The following is a 21,781-nucleotide window of genomic DNA, read 5'->3' as shown; positions in this document are numbered from 1 at the left end:
AGAGTGTCAAAATTTGGATGTTTCTGTGGTTCTTATCTATCAAATCTGAGCTTTATTCAGTGTTCTCTATTGGATTCGGGTCAGGGGACTGGCTGGGCCATTCTACAGCTTGATTTTCTTTCTCTTAAAGCATCTGAGAGTCTCCTCGGCTGTGTTTTGGATCATTTTCTTGCTGAATTGTCCACCCTGGCTTCATCCTCCTGCTGATGTAGATGTTGGACTGAAGGCTTTGATCCTAATCTTAGTGACTGTCACTTTAAATGCAAATGAGATTGTGCTCTTTTTAAAAGAGGGCGGAGCTACAGATGCCTGTGCGTCAGCATGTTGGTGTCAGTGTGTAAGAATGCATCAGTCTATGGAGACTCCTGTCTCTGTTCATTTGTGCTTCATCTAAAACTCCATCTATATTCCTCTCAGTCTATGCTGACATTATCTTCAGCAGCGCAAACACTCTAATGGCTAATGCACAGACGGCTGCTTCTCACTCAGGGCTGCGGTTTATGCTAATGGGGAAAGATAGTCACTAGTGGGCGGGGCTTTCTTTCTCTGATCAAACAAAGGCTGTTATTTTTATTAAGTGTGAACAGAATTCATTCATGTTTACCATTAGAGACCGGTTATATTGACACACAACTGTGTCTAAACCCCTCATCAACATGCTATTTGCATAATTGGTCACCTTTAATACTAATTAACCCCATTGATGTACATTTTCCACCGTGCAATCAGTTTGTATTTGAACATCCTGATTGCCGAAAGGCCGCTGGTAGTAATGATGTTTTCCGGGTGTTTTGTTGTTTATTTTGGTTTGTTTGTTTTAATTTGCCGCTGCTCTCGCGATGATGTTAAATTAGAGGCAGCACTGAGCGTAATCAGCTGGATTGGATGTAAAAGCTCTTTGATAAGCAGAGATGAGGAGCGTAACCTCGTCAGCTCGTCCCGCAGGCAGCGCTCTCGGATTAAACACAGCCACCATCAGCGCAAATATGATTTTCTAGCATTGGCAAATCCATCACTTCACATTTGCTGGAGTGTAGGTGGAGCCGGCAAACACCACAGAGGAAAACCTGCTTTTCAGACACAGAACAAAGACAAATCGAGGAATACTTCATCGTGTGAAGTGAACCTGGAGAGATTTGTGTGTGTGTGTGTGTGTGTGTGTGTGTGTGTGTGTGTGTGTGTGTGTGTGTGTGTGTGTGTGTGTGTGTGTGTGTGTGTGTGTGTGTGTGTGTGTGTGTGTGTGTGTGTGTGTGTGTGTGTGTGTGTGTGTGTGTGTGTGTGTGTGTGTTTTGTGTGGGTGGGTGTGTGGGTGTGTGTGTGGGTGTGTGTGGGTGGGTGGGTGTGTGGGTGAATGAGTGTGTGGATGTTTCCCAGAGATGGGTTGCGGCTGGAAGGGCATCGGCTGCGTAAAAACGTGCTGGATAAGTTGGCGGTTCATTCCGCTGTGGCGACCCCAGAATAATAAAGGGACTAAGCCGGCAAGAAAATGAATTAATAAATGATGGTAAAATATTATAATGTAACTAAAGGTTTCCTTTTACCGATGTGTATTTATCAATACTTTTATACATGAATTATACCCTGAGGATGTTTTGCATATTAATTAATTAAAATACTTGCGTCCATCTGCCGCAAAAATATTATAAACGTTCATAAAATCACACAGGATGCCTGCAGGAGCTGTTTTTGGAGGCAAGCAGACATCGCTGTGTATCACTGTGCACTGAAAGAAGTGTGGCATGCAGAACTGTTGCAAACAATTTATTTGTGTTGAATTTAAACAAACAAATTAATCTTGGATAAGTCGGCGGTTCATTCCACTGTGGCGACCCTGGATTAATAAAGTGACAAAGCCGACAAGAAAATGAATAAATGAACTATAATAGAATAAAGTATGTTCACCTTATTCTCCACAAACGAGCGGGCGCAGCCATTCGAATCTTTTTGGTTTGAGACTTCCGGTCTCATTCACTTCCATTCACTTTTAGACATTAAAACAGCTTGTTTTGCTGCTTGATGTTCATTCATTCATTCATTTTCTTGTCGGCTTAGTCCCTTTATTAATCCGGGGTCGCCACAGCGGAATGAACTGCCAACTTATTCAGCAAGTTTTTATGCAGCGGATGCCCTTCCAGCCGCAACCCATCTCTGAGAAACGTCCACACACACATTCACACACACACACTCATACACTACGGACAATTTAGCCTACCCAATTCACCTGTACCGCATGTGTTTGGACTGTGGGGGAAATCGGAGCACCCGGAGGAAACCCACGCGAGGGCAGGGAGAACATGCAAACTCCACACAGAAACGCCAAATGAGCCGAGGCTCGAACCAGCGACCTTCTTGCTGTGAGGCAACAGCATTACCAACTGCGCCACTGCGTCGCCCTGCTTAATGTTGCAAACTGATATTTTCTTATTATAATGTTTTATTTTGTCTGTATAATCATGCAAACATTTGTTTGTAGAGCGAGTAGTTTGACTGTTTTCTTCCGTTTATTATTCTTAGTCGTTTCTCCTATAGGTGACTGAATCGGAAGTTCTAAAACAATCGCGAAAACGGGCGCACTTGCGCATTTTAGAATAAGGTCAATTAAAGTAACACGTTAAAGGTTGTAATTGCAGTTTTATTCGTGTTTCCAAAATGGAGATTGTTACATGATTGCCTATTGTGAACGATCTACATCTCATTGTATTTTTTCATTATTGTGTGTGTGTGTGTGTGTGTGTTTGTGTGTGTTTGTGTGTAGCGCCAACGCTGGAGGAGTATGACGGTTCAGAGGCATCCCTGAACGAGACGGCCACCACCATCACTGTCCTGCTGAAGCCTGCGCAGGCCAAAGGAGCGCCCATCAGGTGTGTGTGTGTCTCTAGGTGTGTGTATGTATGCTTGTGTATATACAGTTAAAGTCAGAATTATTCGCCCTCGTGTTTATTTTTTTCCCAATTTCTTTTTAACGGAGAGCAGATTGCTTCAGCACATTTCTAATCATAATAGTTTTAATAATTCATCTCTAATAACTGATTTATTTTCTCTTTGTCATGATGACAGTAAATAATATTAGACTCGATATTCTTCAAGACACTTCTATACAGCTTAAAGTGACATTTAAAGGCTTCAATAGGGTAATTAGGTTAATTAGGCAGGTTAGAGTAATTAGGAAAGTTATTGTATAATGATGGTTTGTTCTGTAGACTATCGGGAAAAATATAGCTTAAAGGAATTAATAATGTTGATCTTAAAATGGTGTTTAAAAAATTTAAAACTGCTTTTATTCTAGCCGAAATAAAACAAATAAGACTTTCTCCAGAAGAAAAAATATTATCAGACATACTGTGAACATTACCTTGCTCTTTTAAACATCATTTAGGAAATATTTTAGAAATAAATAAATAAATAAATAAATAAATAAATAAGGGGGGGGCGAATAATTCTGACTTCAACTGTATGTATGTGTATATGTGTGTGTGTATACTGCATGTCTGTGTGTGTGTGTGTGTGTGTGTGTGTGTGTGTGTGTGTGTGTGTGTGTGTGTGTGTGTGTGTGTGTGTGTGTGTGTGTGTGTGTCTGCTTCATTAGTGTTTTCGGTGTGCTGTAATGAGCCTCTGCCGCTGCTGGAGTTACTGATTCTCTTCCTCCACATTCTCAAAGATCCCTGAATCCTCCTCTTCCTCTTCTCCTCTCCGTCTGCATGCTTTAAGTTTCTGAGTTGGAAAACACTTTCAGTAATTCAGCCATCATTGTGACAGACTCATTCCTACACACACAGATGGAGGAGGAGGAAAACATACTTACCTCTGTGCTGTTTATTTACTGGAGCAGGAGAAATGCAGAAAAGTAGAAAAACAGAAGATGCGGATGTAAAGCACCGGGGCCTGTGCACCTCTATACTCTAATTATTATTGTTAGTTTATTTGACGCTTTCATATATGTGATACATCAGGCATTCATAGCTCAAATACAGCAACATTAACAGCCTTCCCTTTATGCTTTTCTAAATATTTCCTAAATGATGTTTAAAATTTCTTAGTAAGGTTAATAAATTTGACTTTAACTGTAGTAGTACTGATGTTTTGGAGGGAAGAAACAGCTCAGTTTTATTTTAAAAAGAGCAAACATGTGTTCGTGTGGTGTATGTGCCCTAATAGTATGTATGTTTGGTCTGGCATAATGATGTTGCTGAGATGTGAAAGCTGAGGGTGTTCGGCTGCTGGTAACCCTCTCGTGTTGTGCCCGTCCTCCACAGCGCCTATCAGATTGTGGTGAAGGAGATCAACCCTCATCGCGGGCGCCGTGAGGCCGGTGGAGGCGAGTGTTACCGGGAGCCGGTGTCCTATCAGAGCGCCGTCAGCTCCGGCCTGCCCTATTACTTTGCAGCAGAGATTCCTCCCAGAAATCTGCAGGAGCCGCTGCCGTTTACTGTGGGAGACAACAAGACCTACCACGGCTACTGGAACGCTCCTCTCGCACCCCGCAAAGACTACAACATCTACTTCCAGGCGGTCAGCCGAGTGGAGAAGGTCAGTGTGGAGATCAGTGCGTGTGCTGCCTCAGACCATCTTAACGGTGTACTGTACTTACCTTTGAATTACAGTTTAAGCTATGATTGTTATACTAGTATCAAGGTCTAGTATCAGATTAAATGTTGGAGGCTTCTGTTGTTTAAACTACTAAACCTGTCCCTAACCAACCTTTAAACCAACCCACACTGCTAAACCTGTATCTGACCAACCCTTAACTACCCATACCACTAAACCAGTCCTTAATTTCAACCAGCCTTTAACCTTTCCAATACTACTAAACCTGTTACTAACCCACCTTTAAACCAACCCACACTACTAAACCTGTGTTTGACCAACCCTTAACTACCCAACACCACTAAACCTGTCCTTAACCTTAACCAGCGCTTAACCTTACCCATACTATTAAACCTGTCCCTAACCAACCTTTAAACCAACCCATACCACTAAACCTGTATTTGACCAACCATTCAACTACCCTTACCTCTAAACCTGTCTTTAACTTCAACCAGCCCTTAACCTTACCCATACTACTAAACCTTTCTTAAACCAACCTTTAAACCCACCCATACCACTGAATCTGTTTCTAACCAAACCTTAAACTACCCATACCTCTAAGCTCACCCTTAACCTTAACCAGCCCTTAACCTTACGTACACTACTAAACCTGTCCCTAACCAACTTTTAAACACACCAATGCCTCTAAACCTGTCCCTAACTAACCCTTAAACCTACTCATACCACTGAGCCAGTCTCTAACCATCCCTTAAAGTACCCATACCAATAAACCTGTCCTTAAACTCAACCAGTCTTTAACCTTACCCATACTACCAGACATGTCCCTAACCAACCTTTAAACTTACCTATACCACTAAACCAGTCTCTAGCCAACCCTTTAACTACCCAAACCTCTAAACCTGTTCTTAACCTCAACCAGCCCTTAACCTTATGCACTGTTAAACCTGTTCCTAACCTACCTTTAAACCTACCCATAACTCTAAACCTGTCTCTAACCAACCCTAAAACTGTCCTTAACCATAACCTACCCTTAACCTTACCCATTCTACTAAACCTGTCCCTAACCAACATTTAAACCTACCCATACCTCTAAACCTGTCTCTAACAAACCCTTCAACTACCCATACTTCTTAACCTGTTCTTAACCTCAACCAGCCCTTAACCTTATCCATACTGTTAAACCTGTTCCTAACCAACCTTTAAACCTACCCATACCTCTAAAGCTGTCTCTAACCAACCCTTTAACTATTCATACCTCCAAGTCTGCCCTTAACCTTAAACAACCCTAACTTTACATACACTACTAAATCTGTTCCTAATCAACCTTTAAACCTACCTCTAAACCTGTCTCTAACCAACATTTAAACCTGTCTCTAACCAACCTCTAAACCTGTCTCCAACCAACCTCTAAACCTGTCTCTAACCAACCTTTAAACCTGTCTCTAAACAACCCTTAAACTACCCATACCTCTAAACCTGTCCTTAACCTTAATCATCCCTTAACATTACATATACTCCTTAATCTGTCCCTAACCAACCTTTAAACCTACCCATAACTCTAAACCTGTCTCTAACCAACCCAAAACTGTCCTTAACCATAACCTACCCTTAACCTTACCCATTCTACTAAACCTGTCCCTAACCAACATTTAAACCTACCCATACCTCTAAACCTGTCTCTAACAAACCCTTCAACTACCCATACTTCTAAACCTCTCCTTAATCTCAACCAGCCCTTAACCTTAAGCATACTGTTAAACCTGTTCCTAACCAACCTTTAAACCTACCCATACCTCTAAAGCTGTCTCTAACCAACCCTTTAACTATCCATACCTCCAAGTCTGCCCTTAACCTTAAACAACCCTAACTTTACATACACTACTAAATCTGTTCCTAATCAACCTTTAAACCTGTCTCTAACCAACCTTTAAACCTGTCTCTAACCAACCTTTAAACCTCTCTAACCAACCTTTAAACCTGTCTCTAACCAACCTCTAAACCTGTCTCTAACCAACCTCTAAACCTGTCTCTAACCAACCTCTAAACCTGTCTCTAACCAACCTCTAAACCTGTCTCTAACCAACCTTTAAACCTGTCTCTAACCAACCTTTAAACCTGGTTCTAACCAACCTCTAAACCTGTCTCACACCAACCTTTAAACCTGTCTCTAACCAACCTCTAAACCTGTCTCTAAACAACCCTTAAACTACCCATACCTCTAAACCTGTCCTTAACCTTAATCATCCCTTAACATTACATATACTCCTTAATCTGTCCCTAACCAACCTTTAAACCTACCCATACCTCTAAACCTGTCTCTAACATCCCTTAAACTACTGCTTCCTCTAAATCTGTCCTTGACCTCAACCAGCCCTTAACCCTACCCATACTGCTAAACCTGTTCCTAGCAACCTCTAAACCTACCCATACCTCTAAACCTGTCTCTAACAAACCCTCAAACTACCCATACCACTAAACCTCTCCTTAACCAACCTTTAACTATTCTATTAAACCTGTCTCTATACAACTTTTAATCTACCCATACTCTAAAGTGTGTAAAGGTTATGCTCTGCTGATCATTGAGTTGCTAAAATTAACTACAGCTTATTGTTGTTGTTTTTTCTCCTCCAGGAGAGTAAAACGCAGTGTCTGAAACTGGCCTTTAAAGGTAGGAGCATCATCTGCCTCTCTCTCTCTCTCTCTCTCTCTCTCTCTCTCTCTCTCTCTCTCTCTCTCTCTCTCTCTCTCTCTCTCTCTCTCTCTCTCTCTCTCTCTCTGTGTGATGATGTAAGAGTGTGTTCATTTCTGTCATGTCTGTGATTCGGTGTTTTATGAGCTCTCAGCAGAGTTATAACAGTACATTAGTGTACGCAGCAGAAGTGTGTTTGAGAATGTGCACAGAGGCAAAGCTTGACCAGCCCATTAGAACTGACCCGTTACCATAAACACTACGGCCTATGCATTTTCATATATGGATATAATCGAACCGGTTGTCCCACCCTCCCATCTTACCCGACAGCCCTCACTCACATTACAATCGCACCTGGGCACGCTTACATCATCGATGCTGCTCTGTTCAGTAAGCGCTCTCGCTCAGCACAGTGGAGATTTCTCTAGTTATATTGTTTCAGTCGTTTGATATGCAGAGACATGCAGCCATATATTTTGCCAAACAGTCCTTAGAAATGCGGGGACACGCAGTCAGATATTTCGCCGAACAGATCCGCCACTTTTGACGCTCGTAAACAATCATAAAGCCCTCGTGCTGCAGGAATTAGGAGGTCTGCTGAAGGTGCAGCTGTCGTGCAGTGAGGGGTTTGCATCTTTAATAATCGACGGCAGTTTGCGTTCATTGAACAGTAAGAATGATTAATAAATCTATAAGAAACAGTCACTTAAAAGTCACGTCTCACTTTTAACTTCGGGCTTAGGGACGTTTTGCACTCACACTACTAATGTCTACAAAAAGCCCAAGTGAACCGCGCTCAGGTCCACCTTTTCCAACCGGGCCAGGACCAGCCAAGTGAGTTGTTCCTGAGCCAAATTCAGCGCACTCACACTTCTCAAACTATCCGGGAAACGGTTCGGATAGTATCAACCCAAGCTCATTCTGAAAACATAGTCCCGCGGATGTTTCTGGAGACAGCGGAATACGTCCCGGGGGGTACGTACGGCTGCATTTATTTCTTTCAAGTGAACGCTGCGGGGCGGTGTGACGCTGTTGCCTTTCATGCTTGCCGGCCGGCCGGCCAACCGCTTACCTCCTTGTGGAGGGCTTCCCCGCTGCAACCCGTTTGTCCACTCAGCTCACCGTGTACATCGGCAGGCTCGAGATGCAGAGAGGAGTTGACCACGGCGATCAGTTTCGAGTCTGGGGAAGAGCGGTTCCAGCAATCAGGTAAGACAAAAACAGAATCCCAAAAATTAAGTGAACGAGTTTCGTAACAGGGTGAGAACATGGTGAAATCCGAAAACGCGGTAGAAAAAAAAATCAGGACTTTTCTTTTTTGGACGGCTTTTGTAAACTGTTGCTCGGGTTTAGGGAAGTGAGCGGGCGGGTGGGTCAATCGGTAAAATTGGTTGGGTTCAGGGAAGGAGGAGGGCGGGTCAGCCGATTGGCCGGTCGCACAGTCAATCATCCGGTCAGTCGGACAGCGGCCTCTGGTGGGTTCAGGCGAGAACAGCGCGGGCGCGAACTGCACTTGCGAGAGGCGTTTGAGATGTGAAAAAGCGCACAACAGCGGCCTCTCGTGGATTCGCAAAAACAAAAACTGCAGCCGTATGTACCCGCCAGGACGTATTCCGCGGTCTCCAGAAACGTCAGCAGGACTACGTTTCCACAATGAGCCTGGGTTGGATAGTATAGTGTGAGTACGCCCTTAGTTAAAAATTACAACACTGCTGGGTTGAACGTAACCCAAAAAAAACCTAAATTGAATCTAGAAACTGGTGATTAAAATCACTAAAATAAAAACAATCCTACAGCAATACATCATTCATTAATGCAATTTTATTTGACTAAAGATTAAAAATGTTTCTGGATGAATTTGAGACATTTTTCCCATCTGCACCTCAGCGTTAATGTCAACGACTCGGTCCCAGTCATTCCCCTCTCTGGCCAGCAGAGGTCATCATCACCGGACTTCTAGACATTACGTCATCTACTTAAACTGATAAGCGCACACACCTGTTCCTCATTCCGCTAACGACCCACCCTCACCTATATAAGCCACACTCTCACTCCAGTTCAGTCAAAGTCTTGTTTTGCCCCGGCTAACACTACTACACATCTCGACTCTGTCTAGCCTGCCGCCTGCCCTGAACTCTTGACTGCCTGCTCTACCAAATACTCGACCATGTTTTAACTGTTTTAAATAATGACTGTTAATAAAAATAAATAGTTCAATGAATAATTAGGGGGAGGTCACATGTTAACCGTTATAATGAAGTTTTAATATAGGATAGCAAAGGTTGCCAGACCCTGTATTTATGTTTAACTTTTAATAGTTAATTCAAATGAAGTGAGATTTTCCCTCAGGTCGGAGCTCTTGCTTTCGCTCAGGCCAGTGAGGCTTTTAATGAAGCAAAGTGTGATTTACTCTACAGTTTCTCAGCATTGGAATTGTGCAAGAGTTATGATTATATAATATCTGTCCTGATGTAGTACTAATGATAATGATGTTTGGTAAAGGGATGGTAGAGAGGGGGCTGGCGATAATAACGCTCACTCTGATTACACTTAAAACAAAGCATCCCCACTCACAATACAGTAATAAATACAGCTAATAACATAAAGAAAGTATAATCCGTCCCTAATGTAACACAAGCCTTAAAGTGCTTTACATTTAATCTGATCGTGTGATTTGATAGCGCTTAGTGTTTTAGTCTTCTCCTCAAAGGTTTATTTTAGTACATGTACTTATTTAATTGAGTTTGTGCTAACGTATGTTCCTGAGCAATCTTTGTATCATTCAGCAGTCTTCCTCAACACACTATTGGTTATATTTTTGTATAATCATTATGGTTTGGTTTGCTGAAACATGATGTGAGACGGTGTGTTTGACTAACATTTTCTATGGATTGTTTGAGCCATGGAGGTGTTTGTATATATCAGAAGAGTCAGTTCGTGGTTAGACCGTAATCATAAATCCATGTTGTTCTGCCCGCATTTTTGTCCCGCCAGCGATACACTGGTGTGTTTATATTGTGTGTGTGTGTGCTGTTGTGGTAATGACAGAACAGAAAGCACCTTCGGTCGTGTCTCGTCTGAGTTATTGCATATTATTTCCCCCTCTGGCTCTTCATTAATTGTTTTTCAGCAGGAAATCGAATGATAAAAGTCTGCCCGAGGCTCAGAGCGGTCCCAGAACGGATTAGATGTAGCCCACGTCATGTGTTGTTTAGCAACAAAAATACATTTTTGTTTTTGAGCGTGGAATTTTATCTCCAAAATGGACGTAATCCAATTTCCATTGAATGGCTCCCAGTGTTTCTCGCTCAGATCAGCCTCATAAGAGCTGACAGAAACACAAGTGTTCTGGCAGGGGCGAAATTTGGTGTCTGAACCAATACAGGCCTGCATCTAAAACCACACAGCGGCGCGATTAATCACCTTTCACCCGGGTGTCAAAGCTGATTGCGGGACGTCCTGCTGGAGGCTTCAGCTGCAACTTTCTGAAGCACAGCAGCTACATGGACTGCTTTCATTCAGCTTACTCTTCATTGCTTTCAACCAACAACTCAAAATGTGTTCATTTAATCTGATCAAGGGTGCGTTTCCCAAACAACAACAACGTAACTTGTGGCTGAACTACATATGATGCATCGTTTGGGAAAAGAACGATGTAGTGACGAGTGTTTCCCAAAATCCCTAGTTTCTCTGTCGCAGATCCATCGCTTAAACACTGTTAGTCATAGCGTAAGACACCCATAATGATGCTCTAAACGGGGTGGAGGAACAACTTCATTTCTTTGTGCAAATTATATTGTTTTACATGCATTTAAAATAAAATCCAATGTTATTTTTGGTAAAAACATGCACTCGCTTTCCATATTAATTGAAATATAGGTAAACGGCACATTTAGAGCCTGTGTTTTCTTCACAAATATTATTGAGAAGTTGAACATTACATACTCTATTCTAAAACATAACATCACTTGAAAAAGCTGACACATATTCTAATCTCATTTATAAATCATATAAATAATGAGGCTATTATAAAATGAAATTTAATATTTATTATTTATTAAGAAATTTTAAATATCATACTTTAATAAGGATATTAATAATATTGATGATGTTTATTATTATTACTGTTATTATTATTATCGTTGTTATTATTATTATTAGTAGTAGTAGTAATAGTAGTAGTATTATTATTATTGTTATTATTATTATCGTTGTTATTATTATTATTATTGTTATTATTATTATTATCGTTGTTATTGTTATTATTATTATTGTTGTTCTTGTTATTATTATTATTATTATTATTATCGTTTTTATTGTTATTATTATTGTTGTTGTTGCTATTATTATTATTATTATTATTATCGTTGTTATTATTATTATTATTATTATTGTTATTATTATTACTATTATTATTACTATTATCGTTGTTATTGTTATTATTATTATTGTTGTTATTATTTTATTATTATTATTATTGTTGTTGTTGTTATTATTATTATTATTATTATTATTATTATTATTGTGTATTATTATTGTTGTTTTTGTTGTTGTTGTTGTTTATTAGGAATTTTTAGGAATTTAAAATATATGGACGTAGTATCCTTGATGTCACCCATAGGTTTCTGGAGAGCACAAAAGAAGCCACAAGTAGGCGCGGCCAACCGTCGCAATTTGTTCACGCGTCATGGCGCCCATGATGGGATACCAAACAAGGGCAAAGAGGCGGAGAATTAGCGGAGCTACAGACACCTGCTGACATTTTGCTTGGACCTGGCTTAGACACACTTTACTTTGGGAAAACACTTAATACTTTATCACCTGCGACTCATTTGTGTTCTGACCACTTGTGCTTGGCTGTACACTATATCAATAAGGTGTTTAGACTTTTTAAAACACTGCTGTAATACATTGAGCCACTAAACATTGTTCTTATGACATTTTTCAACAGGAGGAAAACGCGAATTACTTCCAAACACTTCAGATATAGTCTGTGTTAGTTAATGTAAGACTATTGATTATATCCAGCATAACACTGTATGACAACACTTGATGACTGATCTAGAGCCTACAGCTAATCAATCTGACAGATTCTGAAGTGCATTACAGCTCTAAATATAAATGATAAATAATCTTAAATAAAACAAATACATGTATAGAGATGGTATATAAATATATAACTTTACTCACATGGGAAACGGAGGCCACGTGAATGGTTTGTGAGCACAATTTAGTGCACACAGCATCCCATATCATCTGATAATTGTAGGAAACAAGTTCAAAAGCCAGTTGACTGTGTAAAGCCACATAAAACAACACAGAAATACGATGAATATGCCGAGTTCAGCAGCTAATCAGCCGGAATCAGCTGAGGTGACGGCGACCAGCGAGACCTAACTGTCACTCAAGTGGCCACGCCCTTAATTATGCAAACTTAATATAGCCTTATATAAAGGGAACGCATGAGTTATAAAAAATTCACCCCCTCACAGTTGTCATGAAGCGTAATATTAGCTGTATGAACCAAAATCGTTCTTTGTAGCAGGCTGTAAACACCTTTTTTTCTGCTGTACAGTTGGCCATTCTAACAGTGGGCTCAGTTGAAATCTGCTCTATTATGGAGCCAGGACTAGCGCAATTTCGATGAATTGCAGTTTCAGTTACTTCCGTATTGGCTTCCCGGGGGAGGGCGGGAAGTTGCTGCTTCGGTTAACTGCACTGCTTTCGGGGGTGAGGTGTCTAAATAACATGGTTGAGAACCGGGTACTGTTCACTGTGGTAGTTTACTATAAAGCATGTTTTGGGCTGCGATCGGATCCTGTACCAATGTTGGCGGCATTTTACTGTCTTGCGCTGAACATAGACTGTTAACGGTCCAATCAGCGTAGATTAGCTTCGCACTAAGGAGGGGTTTGGGAACAAATGAATCGCTGAACGATTCATATGGGAGTAGCTGGGATAATCAGGTAATAATAAATGCAGATTATAAAACCATGACAGGCTTTTTTTGACCTGCTACCCAGATAGCAGGTAGTAATCGGCCTGCAGTAATGGCCTGCAGCTCGCTCCCGCACATGCGTTTGTGATGCCGCTGTAAAGCACTAGCCCGATTCCTGTTAACCATATCTGGCCCGAGTCTGTCTGTAGAGTCCAGGCCGCTTCTGGCAAGGACTCTCCAGTGTGGCAGCAGAACGCGGCTTCAGCCTCCAGAACAAATTTAAAAACTGTCACGAGAAGTCGACTTTCCGAGGCAAAGACACAGAATTTAATGACAACTGCCTCTGCATCAGTTTCACTGGATGCGTTTGATTACGCACAGGCCAGCACATAGTTCAGGTCGACGCAGGAGGAAGAGTTAAGGCAGATATAAGTTATTGTTCATTTGTCAAATAAATAAATGAATAATTTAGCCTATATGCTCATCGTGCAAGTTCATTGTTAAAATATGAATGAAAAAAGCAATCAGAGAATATGCAAATGAATTGACGGTCAATAATAGGTTATGATGGAATTTTTACAACCCTCTCCGTCAAAATGACGGACAATGACAAAGTCTAACGCGACCTCTGACCTAAATATCTTTAATTTAAAAACTGCTTAATGTGTTTACTTGTGCTATCTTTGACCAATATTGAAATTTGTGTGATGATCTGAAACATTAAAGGGTGATAAACATGCAAAAAAAAAAAAACAAGAAACCGGTAAGGGGCAAACACATTTTCACACCACTGTATATTGTCAATAGTGACTTTAAATGTATGGGGGGGGGGAGGAAAGACTTTGTGTGCAGCTGACAGGATGAGTGTAATTGTCCCTCAGTTTCTCAGTGCAGATCATGAGGTTTACCGCTGTGGTACTGGTATGTGTATGTGTGTGTGGTGGGCAGGTCATCTGTAGCTAACGCAGCACTCCAGCATGATCAGGTGAAGAGCAAGAGATGATGATGATAGTGCATTAGACCTCATATCTCAGCCTCTCTCCCTCCGGCTGCTCACTCGCACAAATGCAGAGCCAAGAACACAAGAGCCGCGGGGTTTTGTCCGAGTGTTATTGTGTGGTGAAAATCATCCGTGCGCAGCCCCAGAGGCAGAGAGCACAGCTGATGGCTTTATTTAAGAGGCCGTGTCAGCGGGTCATTGCCTTATCACTCTTAAAAGCTTATAGTAGAGCTTCAGGACAGACCCATGATCCATTTACAGACGGCTCACACAATGCGGCATTTACAGGCCGAGAAACCAGACCGCCGTAAATGTGACCCGCTGCACTTCAGTCTGGATCAATACTGGAGATGCTGTACGGAGAGCAGCGCTGTGATGGATTTCTGACAGGGTTATAGACATAAAACACCGTAACCCAACACTCTTTGACATGCACACTCATGATAAGCTGTCCATAAATGCCTTTTGTTTTATTTTAAGTAGCGATGCATCGGATTTTTTGGCTGATACCGATAACCGATAATTCTTCAGACTTGGAGGCCAATAGCCGATATATATAGGCCGATAATTATAAATATTTCAAAATGTTATATTTTTATACAGCAAACTTCATAAAAGCACTTTTGAACCGAATAGCCTATACTCAAAGCAAAAAAGCTATGATTTCAAAATTACCACGTGAAGAAAGCAGGGACTTTGAAGGAATAATCAGTGTGAGGAGAGATCCATGAACAAGTCTGAACATGTTCCGCGTGCGCGGCAACAATTGACGTAATTTATCGGCTTAAAGATATCGGCCTAATTTAGACATCGGATCAATAACGATAATCTTAAAAATAGCATTTATCGGTCGATACCGATATGGCCTCCGATATATTGTGCATCCCTAATTTAAAGGGATAGTTCACCCAAAAAATGGGAAGGAACCTTTTGAGTTTCTTGATTCTGTCGAACACTAAAGAAGATATTTTGAAGAAGATATGATAAAGGCGGCGACATAGTGGCGCAGTGGGTAGTAGCAAGAAGGTCGCTGGTTCGATCCTCGGCTCAGTTGGCGTTTCTGTGTGGAGTTTGCATGTTCTCTCTGCGTTCACGTGGGTTTCCTCCGGGTTTTCCGGTTTCACCAACAGTCCAAAGACATGCGGTACAGGTGAATTGGATGTGTGTGAATGTGTGTGTGGATCTCCCCCCGGAGATGGGTTGCGGCTGGAAGGGCATCCGCTGCGTAAAAATGTGCTGGATAAGTTGGCGGTTCATTCAGCTGTGGCGACCCCGGATTATTAAAGGGACTAAGACGACAAGAAAATGAATGAATGAATGATTTATGTGTATACTTCTTCATCGAGAGATCACCTGCAGCGCGGAATTTATTTATTTCTTAAAGGCTTACAGTAAGATTATGTATTAAATACATTTACAAAGATGAAAACGAAGGTTTTTTTAATTGTAGTCAGTTTCAGTTAGTTTCGTATGTACTAGGGTTGGGCATCTAAGCTATAATGCCGATCCGATACGCATCTCGATACATAGAATACGATCCGATATATTAGCGATACATTTGTGACATATTGCGATGCGACACGATACGATTCACACCCATATCACGATACGATGCGATATTTCAGCACTAACTAATTAGATCAAGTTTATGAGATTATGTGAAAGAGGATGCTGTGCCATTGAATGAGTTTGATTATTTATTAACCAAGCAAAACCAAGACTTTTTTTACAAACTGGCTCTTCTCTCAGAGCCAGAGTGTCAGTTTACAGTAGAGGGCCATTTTAGAACATATAGCACATATTATTTAAGTATTTTCAAGATAAACAGAATGTATAAGTGCAATATATATTAAAATATATATATTTGCACTCTTTCAACATAAAGGTTTAGCATTGCACAACAAGAATTGTGATTTAACTTTTCAACTATGAAAACAAGTTTTACAAAGATATATTTTGCCACTGAATATTCAAAACTTAAGGTCGTGAACTAGCAGTGTTATGCTGCTTTGAAACATCACTGTAAACAACAGGCTTATAAAAATATAACAAACCAGCAATCTTCTTGCTGTGAGGTGGTCAAACTACCCACTGTGCCACCGTGACGCCCATTATTTTTATTATTATTATTATTAATATTATTATTATTATAATTAAATAAAAATTAACAGAAGGAGGTGTTCAAAACCTTCGTTCTCCGTGACACTAGGCTGAATATCTTTGCAGATGAACAGGGCCGGCACGTCCATAGAGGCGACCTAGGCGGCCGCCTAGGGCGGAAGTATAGAGAGGGCGGCGTCCGCAACACCCCCCCTTACCACCCGCATCCTCAGTTATGTCCGCGACACCTCCATCAGCGCCCGCTTGTCCTCAGTTATATCCGCGCATAGGGTGGCAGAATAGAGGTCCGCGATACCCACGTCCTCAGTTATATCCGCGCATAGGGCGGAAGAATAGAGGTCCGCGACACACGCGCGTCCCCAGTTATATCCGCGCATAGGGCGGCAGAACAGAGGTCCGCGACTCCGGCGCGTCCTCAGTTATATCCGCGCATAGGGCGGCAGAATAGAGGTCCACTGGAAGATGGAGCTTTCACAACAACACAGTGGCGCCGCTTCAAGTGAGATTTCAGATTAGTCATACTGCCCGTGTATTTTACAGATGCGCGGCACACTTTTGCAAATTGCATCTGTCCTGTCATGTCGTCCATCCTTAAATCCATAATGTTGCCATACTTTAGATTTAAAACTCAGTGGGGAATAAAATGTTTGTTTTGCTTCTCGCGCTTTCTGAGGGCGCTCCACTAGCTTCATCCGCACACCTGATACACTGAGTTGTAGTGTAAGTGTACACATCCGCAAATCCGTTGCTAAGGCTTACTTTAAGTAGGTCGATTAAATTATGCGCCAAAAACAGGTTGACAACACTTGTTAATAAATAAAAAATACATTCTATATTAAAAATATAAGCTGTATCGTGGAAAAACCGATGCATCTCGCAAAAACCGATGCATCTCGATTTGCTTCCAAAATTTCATTCATCCTCTGCTGCTCTACCGATGCACTCGCATCGTGCACGCGCATGACCGCGTATCGATACATATCGGTTAATCTTCCCATCCCTAGTATGTACACAATACAGTTTCAGTTAGTTCTAGTTTTTTTTTAAACTCTCGTTTTTAATTTTATTTCAGTCTACGATAATTATTTAACATTTTAGTTTTTGTTTTTTGTTGGAGCACATCTGATCATTTCTGGAAGCTGATTCCAGCAGCGGGGGGCGCTGTTAGTCGCTGAAAGCCGATTCACCCTGCTTTGACTGAACTCTTGGAGTTTCTAGTTTACTTGATCCTAGAGATCTGAGTGATCTGTAGGCCCACACGGAATCTGCGCCTGCAGATTTTCCACAGATTTCTGCAGGACTTTTAGCCCATCATTAATTCTGTTTATTTACTTGAGTAAATGTGTAAATCTGAATTTATTTAGTTTTTATTCAGTAATTTATGACTTTTTATTTAATATATTAAGGTGTTAGTTCTGATACTCCCAAAATAATTCCGCAGAAATCTGCAAATTTTTACCAAAATTCTCTGCAGAAATATCAAAAAACGTCCGCAGATTATGTCTGGCCCTGGTGATCTGTTGGGTTTGTATTCAGTGAGCATATCTGTAATGTATTGAGGTCCTAGGCCATTTAGTGATTTATAGATCAGTAGTAATACTTTAAACTGAATGTAACTGGGAGCCAGTGTAAAGACCTGAGGACAGGTGTGATGTGCTCTGATTTTCTGGTTTTGGTCAGAATTCTGGCTGCAGCATTCTGGATGAGCTGCAACTGTCTGACTGTGTTTTTGGGAAGGCCAGTGAGGAGGCTGTTACAGTAATCCACCCTGCTGCTGATAAAACCATGAACAAGTTTCTCTAAGTCTTCACTGGAAACAAAGCATCTGATTCCTGCAATGTTTTTGAGATGATAGTATGCTGATTTACTCACTGCTTTGACATGACTACTCAGATCTGACTCCAGAGTCACACCAAGATTCTTAACCCTGATTTTTTGTTGTTATTGAGCCGAAAGTCTTAGTTAAGGGTTTGTTAGTAGCATTAAAATAAAGTGTGACCTAAAAACATCTATAGGACAAAGACAAGAAGAAGAGGAGGGAAAGGCAGAGACAAACAGCGTAGTTAACAATCAACAATTTAGGACTTATTTATAGCTATTTAGAAGTGTGTGTGTGCGCTAGGGATGCAACAATACAGTTAGGCCACGGTTCAGTGAATACCTCGGTTTTTTAACACGGTTTTCAGTTCGGTTCTCATGGCTTGACGTGTGTTTTTTCTTTATTCTATAGGCAATAGGAACAGTAAGAGGTCGAGGAGAAAAAAATAAAAATTATTTATTGCAATACTCATTTTGTTTTACTTAAAAGCCAGGAAAAGTGCACTCGTTCCTAGAGTGTTGTATAAAAAAATTAACAGTGAAATCTCACAGCTGCTGGTAGCCCATGTACAAACTGCGGAACACATCAAATCCTACACTTTGAAAATAAACACACATGTGAAGTTGATAAAGATAAATTGGCCATTTCAGATAAACATATTTGTCCTTCAGTAAACATAAATAAAGCATCTTCATTATCTCGCTGCTGGAAAAATGCCAGACTGTGGTCTGTAACGCGGATCGAGTGCTTTTATAAGATGACAAAAGCCCACATCTCCAATCACCCAAAACTGCTGCAAATCTTCAGAACACCCGCACTGCCTTTGCTATTTTATGTGTCTCTCGGAACCAGTTGGGTTTGTTTGCTTGAAGGATTCAGCGAGGGATTGTTGCTGTTTGGAGGACTTTATTACCTTCTCTGCTGTCCTGCTTCAGACAGTGATGTTGCTGGGTGATGGTGCTGTAGATGTGCAGTCGTGGTTATACTTGTAAATCAATGCTGCACACAGTTATGTTTTGTTTAACGTTTTTCTTGTATTGGCATTATACTCACCGGCAAAACCGAAATGTCCTCACACCGCAGATTTGAAAGACGCCGGCGCTTACTCGTACTGTTGCCTCACTTCGCCGGCGCTTCTTTGTACTGTTGCCTCACTTCACCGCCGCTCGCCATGTTAAAGTGTGGAATGATGGTCAAGCGCCCCCTAACTTTAGAGCATAGTGATTGGATATTTACTCGCGGGGAGGAGCTCATCTCAGCTTGTAGACTTACAGGCACACACAGTCAATTCAGGGAGATATAAAACACACATAAATTATTTAAACGCAAAACCATGAAAACCGCAATTCACAAGAGCGTATTGAACCGTGGAGGTCGTACCGTACGGTTCAATATTATATTGAGAACTGTGGCATCTCTCATGTGCGCTCACCCTCTCTCTCTTTCATTTTTACAGCACACTCATTTAGCAGTTTGTCTAATGCATGTGTGTGCCAGGTAATAATTTTACGCTCCACAATGAACTGATGGCGCGCTCGTCTGCCAATGTTTGGAGAAACACATCCGACAGTCGTTTTCAACTCATTGTGTTGTTTAGTTCGGCCAGAGAAAGCAATCTCACTAAACACTGATGGGGCTGCAGCTTTAAAGAGGACCTATTACACAAACATCTCTTTTATATGTGGTGAATGAGCAGTGTGTGAACCCGGGTGAAAAAAATATATAATTAAATGCAATTAAAATATACTTCAATACCCACAAATACATTTTTAGCACATTGTTATTTTTTTGTGTTAAATAAAAGTTTGATGGTTTTACACTGTAAATATACTAATTAAAAGTATGTTTATACTTCAGCAGGACTTTAGTACACTTCACAGAAGTAAACTAAATACCAGTAATACTTAAATAAATCTTTAGTGTACTACAATAAAGTACACTACAGAAAAACATCCAAGAGTTTTATTAGTGTGTTTTTCAAAAGTGTGCTTTAAACATGAGTTGATTTTTAATACACTGTTTACATACTAATCCTAAGTTTAAAATAAGTTAATATATAAAAAATCTATTAGTAATGTATTGTAGTAGAAGCACATTTTCCCAAAATGCTTTTAATACAGTATTTAGCACACTTTTTACAATTTGTATATTGTTTTAATATATTACTATTATACTTTAAATTAGTCATAGTAATATTTATAAATGTTTAAAATTAGGGTTCAAGTGTATTTCTAGTTGTAACTAAATATATATATTTTAAAATACAGATATAGTATGTTAAAAGCACATTTTAATTCAATTTCAGAGTGTCTCAAAATAGCACAGTTGAGTGCACTTAGATGATATTAAGCTTATCTTAACATATACTTAATACTATCTTTTAGTACATTAAGTACAAAATTAGTGTGCGAAAATAGAGCACTTTTAGTACATTACTGAAAAGTGTACTAAGTATACTTAAATAAAGTGCATTTTAGTGCACTTTTATTTTTACCTGGGAATATAGCCAGCCCCTAATGGTGAACTTGATTTCATTCTATTTGTTTATAATCAGACTTGATGAAAACAGTCTGCAGACACACTTTGATTGACATTCTCCCGCTGTACGTGACATCAGAGGGGGAAAGCCCCGCCCACTGGTGACCATCTCTCCCTCATTAGCATCAACAGCAGCCCTGAGTGAGAAGCAGCCGTCCACTAGCCGTTAGAGTTTGAGTGTATTTCATAATGGTGACCTCGAAACATAGAAGGCCGGCTTCAGGCTGAATGTTGCTCATTTTGATTTCTGAATGTGTGTGTGTGTGTGTGTGTGTTCTGTAGGAGCCACGGAGGAGCCGGAGGTGATTCCAGACCCGGCCAAACAGACGGATCAGGTGGTGAAGATCGCCGGCATCAGCGCTGCTGTGCTGGTCTTCATCCTGCTGGTGCTCGTAGCCATCCTGCTGCTCAAGAAACGGTAGGATCTGTGTGTGTGTGTGTGTGTGTGTGTGTGTGTGTGTGTGTGCGTGTGTGCGTGTGCGTGTGTGCGTGTGCGTGTGTTTACTCTGAACTACCCACCAGCACACCAGCACCCTCCTCCACTGCCATCCCATTACATCATCAACAGGAGCAGACCGTCAGCATCGGACACACACACACACACACACCCATACACACATACACTCATGCACATACGCACACACACTTATACAAGCACACTCCCACACAAACACACTCACTTACCGACCCACACTCACTCTCGGACGAACACACGTGCACCCTCTCAAACAAACACACACTCACACTCAGACACTTACTTACACATACAAACACAAACACACACTCATACCCACTCTTTCTCACACACACACACAAACAAGCACACAAACAAGCAGACTCCTACACACAATCAAACACAGTCACACACACACACATACACACACTTACACTTGCACATACAAACACAAAAACATCCATACACACTCTCTCTCACACACACACTCAACCACACATAGTTTCACAGATTTACACACACACAAGCACATTCCTACACAAACTTGCTCTTATACACACTCTGTCCCACACACAAACACAGACAAGCACATTCCTACAAAATTACACACTCATGTACACTCAAATGCACACACACACTCACACACACTCAACCACACACAGACACACATACAGACA

At 40.9% G+C, this 21,781-nt stretch overlaps 1 protein-coding gene across 50 annotated transcripts in view; it reads left to right on the top strand.

Annotated features, from left to right (window-relative positions):
* Positions 1–21,781, top strand: part of ptprk (protein tyrosine phosphatase receptor type K) — a 286,195-nt gene that overhangs the window by 204,158 nt on the left and 60,256 nt on the right. For all 50 annotated transcript variants that reach the window (XM_073933967.1, XM_073933966.1, XM_073933965.1 and 47 more), the window contains 4 exons: positions 2,756–2,861; positions 4,254–4,527; positions 7,177–7,213; positions 20,933–21,068. In XM_073933967.1, coding sequence (XP_073790068.1) covers positions 2,756–2,861; positions 4,254–4,527; positions 7,177–7,213; positions 20,933–21,068 — 553 coding nt within the window. The remainder of the gene's footprint in view (positions 1–2,755; positions 2,862–4,253; positions 4,528–7,176; positions 7,214–20,932; positions 21,069–21,781) is intronic.

The sequence above is a fragment of the Danio rerio genome, chromosome 20, assembly GCF_049306965.1.
Source record: "Danio rerio strain Tuebingen ecotype United States chromosome 20, GRCz12tu, whole genome shotgun sequence".
NCBI classification, from domain to species: Eukaryota; Metazoa; Chordata; class Actinopteri; order Cypriniformes; family Danionidae; genus Danio; species Danio rerio.
The sequence above is the reverse complement of the archived record's forward strand: the minus strand, read 5'-3'. Positions and strand labels throughout refer to the sequence as shown.